The 6,956-nt window shown below is 43.4% G+C and overlaps 1 protein-coding gene across 1 annotated transcript in view; it reads right to left on the bottom strand.

The window, feature by feature from the left end:
• The window catches only part of SDHAF2 (succinate dehydrogenase complex assembly factor 2), a 13,887-nt gene extending 7,014 nt beyond the window's left edge, over positions 1-6,873 (bottom strand). Inside the window, exons 1-3 of the mRNA XM_007462177.1 lie at positions 6,752-6,873; positions 2,154-2,377; positions 1,966-2,075 (exon numbers count right to left, since the gene is read on the bottom strand). Of these exons, the coding sequence (XP_007462239.1) occupies positions 1,966-2,075; positions 2,154-2,377; positions 6,752-6,787 (370 nt within the window). The 5' untranslated portion in view covers positions 6,788-6,873. The remainder of the gene's footprint in view (positions 1-1,965; positions 2,076-2,153; positions 2,378-6,751) is intronic.
• Between the last annotated feature and the right edge of the window lie 83 nt (positions 6,874-6,956).

Here is a 6,956-nt window from a genome sequence, read left to right on the forward strand (position 1 = left end):
GGTACGCGGGCCTCTCACTGTCGTGGCCTCTCCCGCTGTGGAGCACAGGCTCCGGACACGCAGGCTCAGCGGCCATGGCTCACGGGCCCAGCCGCTCCACGGCATGTGGGATCTTCCCGGACCAGGGCACGAACCCATGTCCCTCGCATCAGCAGGCGGACTCTCAACCACTGCGCCACCAGGGAATCCCTAAGAATGATTTGTAACTGGTTGAGGGAGAAGACTCAAAAGAATATTTCATGACACATGAAAATTTTACAAAATTCAAATTTTAATGTCCATCAATAAAGTTTGCTATAATGTTAAACATACATTTACCATATGACCCTGAAACCCTTTTCCTGGGCATTTTCCCAAGAAAAACTAAAACCTACATTCACAAAAACCTGTAAGCAAAGATTTACAGTTTAGGCTTTATTCATAGTTGCCTAAAACTGGACATATCCTAATGTCCTTCAACTGGTCAGCAGATAAACAAACTGTGGTACATCCACACGTTGCAATTCCACTCAATACAAAAGAATGAACTATTGGGACTTCCCTGGTGGTGCAGTGGTTAAGAATCCGCCTGCCAATGCAGGGAACACAAGTTCGATCCCTGGTCCAGGAAGATCCCACATGCCGCAGAGCAACTAAGCCCATGCGCCACAACTACTGAGCCTGCGCTCCAGAGCCTACACGCCACAATTACTGAGCCCGCGAGCCACAACTACTAAAGCCCGCGTGCCTGGAGCCTGTGCTCCACGACAGAAGAAGACACTGCAGTAAGAAGCCCATGCACCGCAACAAAGAGTAGCCCCTGCTCGCCACACCTAGAGAAACCCTGAGCACAGCAACAAAGACCCCACGCAGCCAAAAAAAAAAAAAAAAATGAACTACTGATACAACAACATGGATGAATGTCAAATGCACTATGCTAAGTCAGGGGCAAATATTTTCTATAAAGGGCCAGATAGTAAATATTTTACACTCTGTGGGCTTTCTAATGGTTATATAAGCCTCTAGACCCTGTATTGTCACACTTCACACTTGGAACCTACAGAATAGCTTCTATTTTAAAGTACAAATAGTGGAAACACAAAAACAGGAGATGCAGAGTGACAGAAATGGATGAGATGCCTCCTAATATCTATTCTCCCATTTTTCCTTGATAATAGGATCCCCAATTTAGCTGGGCACATGGAATAGGCTACATTATTTCTTCCTTATGGCGAGGTGTAGCCATATGACTAAAGTGTGGCAGGTGGAAAATAAGTGGAATTATGGTGTATAATTTCTTGAGAAGGATCCATAAAAAATGGGGTGTACTCTCCTACTCTTTTTCCCTGGCTGAAATATGCACATGACAGATAGAGCCTCAGCAGCCATCTTGGGTCATGAGGTAACCCTACACAGGCGGAGGGTGAAGGAAAAGCAAGTCAAGAGGAATCTGGCCTTCGTGACTCTGAAACCCCTCTGTGCATTCTGGAGATCTACCTCTGAACTTCTGTTATGAGAAAGAGAAACATAGTTCTGTCTTCTTTAAGCCATTATTGTTTGGGGTATTTTTACTCACAGCCAAAGCTAATCCTAACTATACACAGTGAGAATTCATTCCTCACAAAGGTGGTGCCAGAGTGAGACTCCTGAAGGCCTCGTGCTATGCAGCCTGAGCTGTCTCATTCCTCTCCATTCCTGGCCTGGTTTTCTTCAACCTTCCCTTTGATAATTTTTGTATGGAGCTTTCCATACAATTCCACTAAATTCCCTATTTTGCTTAGTTAGATAGAATAGGTTTCTTTTGCTTGCAAACAAAGAACCTTACCTCATAAAACAAATTTTGCACGCTTTGGAAAATCTGAAGAGCGTTTGGGTTGAGCGTCTACTACATGATAAAAGAAAAAAAATGCCCAGGATACCATTCCAGACTCAAATCAGCCCAAGTCATCCTATTTTTCACCTTATGTTGCTTATCACGCCTAGTACCTGTAGCCCAGTAGTAAATATCCCAGTCATTACTGGGTTCATTAATCAGGCGATCGTAGAGGTTCAGTTGTTTCTCTGTCATGTGGTGCAGATGTGCCTTAGCAAAGAGGCTAGAAACAAGAAAGAAAAAGAAGTTGAAAAGCCTGTCTCCAGTCAGAGAAGTGACATCCAGACTCCTATCCCCTTACCTAAGTAGGATGCAGTTTTCCAGCATTCCCCTCTTTCTACTCTCATAGAGCAGCCGGGCTCTTTTGGTTTCTATGGATTCATCAGTTCGCTCCCGCCATGGAGGCAAAGGGATTTCAATCATGCCCTTCTGGGAATCTGTCGGGCTGTCACCTCTGTAGCAGCGTTTGAATGATGTCACTCTGAGTGAAGGAGACACTAGGTGGCGTCTTGACAGAGCAAGCATCTGAAACAAATAAGCCACACATATCACACTTTTTTTTTTTTTTGGCCTCGACATGCGGGATCTTAGTTCCCCGACGAGGGATCGAACCTGCGCCCCCTGCAGTGGAAGTGCGGAATCTTAACCACCGGACCGCCAGGGAAGTCCCCACAAACATCTTTTTAACAGGACGACCATCCTTGTCATTCACTCAACACTTACTAGGTGCAAAATGCATTTGATCTCCTTCAGTCCTTAAGAAGTTATGCTGATTTTATAATAACTATAAATGGAGTTTAATCTTTAAAAATTGTGAACTACTATGTTGTATACCTGAAACTTATAAAATACTGTAAGTCAACTATACCTCAATTAAAAAAAAAAAAGAAGTTATGCTGATACTGTCCCCGCTTTACAGCTTAGGAAGCTGAGGCTCGGAGAGGTTAAATGACTTACCAAGATCACCCAAACAGTAACTGCTGTGAAGACTGGAACCCACCTCTGACTGCAAACATGTTCTTAACCAGTGTCTTTCCAGAACCTCTCCAGCAGAAATATTTTCTCTTTCCTTTGCATTCCCTTAAAATTCTTACAATATGGTTTGCATCCTAATCACCTGCCTGTGTTAAAATCTGAGCATACGGTGATGGCCCCTAATTCCCCAAAGTCTCCCAATCTAGAGAAGGGCAAAAACTATCAAGATGCAATGAGGGCTTCCCTGGTGGCGCAGTGGTTGAGAATCTGCCTGCCAATGCAGGGGACATGGGTTTAAGCACTGGTCTGGGAGGATCGCACATGCCACGAAGCAACTGGGCCTGTAAGCCACAAGTACTGAGCCTGCGTGTCTGGGGTTTGTGCTCTGCAATAAGAGAGGCTGTGATAGTGAGAGGCCCACGCACCGCGATGAAGAGTGGCCCCCGTGTGCCACAACTAGAGAAAGCCCTCGCACAGAAACGAAGACCCAACACAGCCAAATAAATAAATAAAATTAAAAAATAAATTTATAAAAAAAATGTATAAAGATGCAATGAGAAGGTGGTGACGTCAGCAAGATGGTGGAACAGGAAGTCCCACACTCTCCTTCTCCCACGGAGACACAAACTACCCAACAATACACTGACCAATTCCCTTTATGAGAAATCCAGAAACCAGCTAAGAGGCTCCTGAACCTCAGGTAAGCACAAAACCAGCTGCACTACAGCTGGAAGAAAAATTCATGGTACTCATTCAACATAGTCCCTCCCCTTGGCTTAGCCCAGTGCAACTGGGGAAAATTCTCAGCTCCTGGCTTCTCCCTGGGAGGGAAAGAAAAGACTGAAACATACATCCAACATGCAGCCTTTCAGGGGGATGCCCGATTGACTAGTTTCTGTCTTGTCTTACTCTAAGTGTGACGGAAAAGGTGCCAGGTTGGGGGCTGCTGAGAAATAGGTGAGGGTTTGGACTAGCAATACACTCACTCGCCATCGTCCCTACCTGTGGCTTAGCACAAAACAAGCAGAAGAAAACCCCCAATTCCTGACTTCTACCTGGAGAGGAAGAGGTAAAATGTGTGTCCTACATTCCAGCTTTTCGGGGAGCTGCCTGAGAGAATAGCTTCTGTCTTGCCTGTCTCAGAGCACTGACAGGACCCAGCATACTCTAGATATTTGGGGGCCTCTGAAAACCAGAGAGAGCTGGGCGGCTTGCTGCTGCTTCTGAGGGCCTATGGTACAGCCGACAGAGGCCAATGGAAAGAAAGGAGGAGCATGCATCCAAAACTCCTGCTTTTCAAGGAGCCGCACAAGTGACTGGTTTCCGTCTTGGCCAACCTGCAGCGCTCACGGGACCTGGGATACTCTGAAGCCTGGGGGCTGCTGAGGAGAGCTGGGAGGCTTGCGGCAGCTCCAGAGAACCTGTAGTACCATAAAGAGACACCAGAGGGAGCAAGAGATTATGAGCTCGTGAAAAAAGAAGCCAGCAAATCCCTCTAGTTGGGAATCTAGTGCACAAGTCTAGAGAAGACATTTCTACACAAAAGGTTTGATAGGCCCCCAGATTCTCTAGCTGGACCAATTGGCAAAGGTCTTTCCTTGTACAAAGTCAGTCCAAAAAGACTAGGAGAGGTGGTTGTTTTTTCAATGCATGGATCTAAGCACAAAGTTGCAAGGTGCATGAAGAAATGGCAAAACAAGGCCTAATCAAAGAAATAAAACAAACTTCCAGAAACCAACCCTGGAAACAGAGGTATACGAATTACCTGACAAATAACTCAAAATAAATGTCATCAAGATATTCAATGAACTGAGAAAAACAATGCAAGAACAAAATGAGAATATCAATGAAGAGAAATATTAAAAAAAAAAATTTGGAAATGAAGAATACAATGACCAAATTGAAAAATTCACTACAGGGGTTAAATAGCATACTTGATCAAGCAGAAGAATCAGTGAACTCAAAGACAGTTTATTTGAAACTACCCAATCAGAGGAAGAAAAAGAATGAAAAAGAGTGAAGTATGCTTAAGGGACTTATAGGACATCATCAAGCAGACCAATATAAATATTATGGGAATCCCAGAAGGAGAAAAACGAGAGAAAGGGGCAGAAAGCTTATTTGAAGGAATAATGGTCAAAAACTTCCCCAATTTGGGGAAAGAAATGGACATCCAAATTGAAGAAACCCAAAGGAGACAAAGGACACTAGACAGTAACACAAAAGCATATGAAAGCATAAAGCTCACTGGTAAATGTATATATAGGACAAACACAGGATACTGTAACACTGTAATGATGGTGGGTAAATCAGGTTTAATTCTGGCTTAGAAGTTAAAAGACAAAGACAAAAAACTATAAAATACGCTAATGGATACACAACAAAAATATGTAATTGTGACATCAATAACATAAGGTGGGAGGAGTAAAACAGCAGCTTTTGTATGAGATTGAAATTGAGCTATTATCAGTTTAAAATAGATTATAAAATGTTTTATGTAAGCCCCATAATAACCACAAAGAAAACACCTATACACAATAGAAAATGAGAAAGGAACTGAAGCATGTCTCTATAGAAAAAAATCAATGAAACACAAGGAATGCCAGCAAAAGAGTAAAAAGGGACACAAAAGCTACAAGACAGAGAGAAAACAATGAACAAAATGGCAACAGTAAGTCCTTCCCTATCAGTAATTATTTTAAATGTAAGTGGATTAAACTCACCAATCAAAACACATACAGTGGCTGAATAGATTTTAAAAACCCCACAAGATCCAACTATATGCCTTACAAAAACTCGTTTTAGATGTAAGGGAACATGTAGGCTGAAAGTGAAAGTCTGAAATATATTCCATGCAAAAGGTAACCAAAAGAGAGCAGAGATGGCCCTACTTATATCAGACAAAATAAACTTTAAGTTAAAACTGTCAAAAGAGATTTTAAAAGGACATAATGATAAAAGGGTCAATTCACCACGAGGATTCAACAATTGCACATGCAACCAATATCAGAACATCCAAATATATGAAGTAAATATTGACAGAAGGGAGAAATAGTAACACAATAATATTTGGAGATTTCAAAAGCCATTTTCAATAATAAATCGAACATCCAGACAGAAGATCAATAAGGAAGTAGAGGACATGAACAACGCTGTAAGCCAAAAGGGCCAAACATACATATACAGAACATTCCACTAAACAGCAGCAGAATACACATTCTTCTCAAGCACACTGAGGACATTCTCCAGGATAGACAGCATGTTAGGTTTCGAAACAAGTCTTAACAAAAAAGATTGAAATCATACAAAGCATCTTTTCTGACCCCAACAGAATGAAACTAGAAATCAACAGCAGAAGGAAAACTGGAAAATTCACAAATAAGTGAAAATTAAACAATACACTCTCACTCTTGAACCACCACTGGGTAAAAAGAGAAATCAAAAGGGAATTAGAAAATATCTGGAGACAAAAATACATCACAAAACTATGAGATTGAGCAAAAGCAGTTCTAAGAGAGAAGTTTACAGTGTTAACAAGTTAAAAAGAAAAACGATCTTATGAAACTATGTGAAACCATGACAGATACTAAAGACTTAAAAAGAACAAAGAGACTTAAAAAAAGACAGAAGGGGCGCCCAGAGGCTGTCGGGCCAGCTCCACCTGGGAAATAGGTGAAATCTGAATTGGGTCTCCCACGAAGACTGACGGTTCAACGATATTACGAGACAGACACACAGTGGGCTCAGGCAAGGGTGGATGTAACCTGAATCTCCCTACGTTGCAAGATCGACCTCTCCTTGGGTCTGCCCTTGCCCTGGGCTATCAGGCAGTTGGACGCTTCTCTCGGCCTCCACTTCAGAGGAAGACGAGATACAGTTCTCACTGCAGCCTGCCTAGGACCCGATAAGCCCCACTCTCCTCACCCGCGCAAGGGCCGGGAACACAGTGTCCACCGCCATTTTACCCGACCTGCATCAGAAGCCTGAGGCCCGGCCACTTCCGGGAACTTCCGGGCACCAGTCCCGCAGACTGCGGCTCTGAGGACCTGAGCCGGAAGATGCGTCCTCGCGTATGGCGGAAGTGGCTGTGCGTGTGACGCCGGCGGCGGGGGACCTGGGGCAGAGAGCG

Source organism: Lipotes vexillifer, unplaced genomic scaffold (genome assembly GCF_000442215.2).
Source record: "Lipotes vexillifer unplaced genomic scaffold, Lipotes_vexillifer_v1.1 scaffold1129, whole genome shotgun sequence".
Lineage (NCBI taxonomy): Eukaryota > Metazoa > Chordata > Mammalia > Artiodactyla > Lipotidae > Lipotes > Lipotes vexillifer.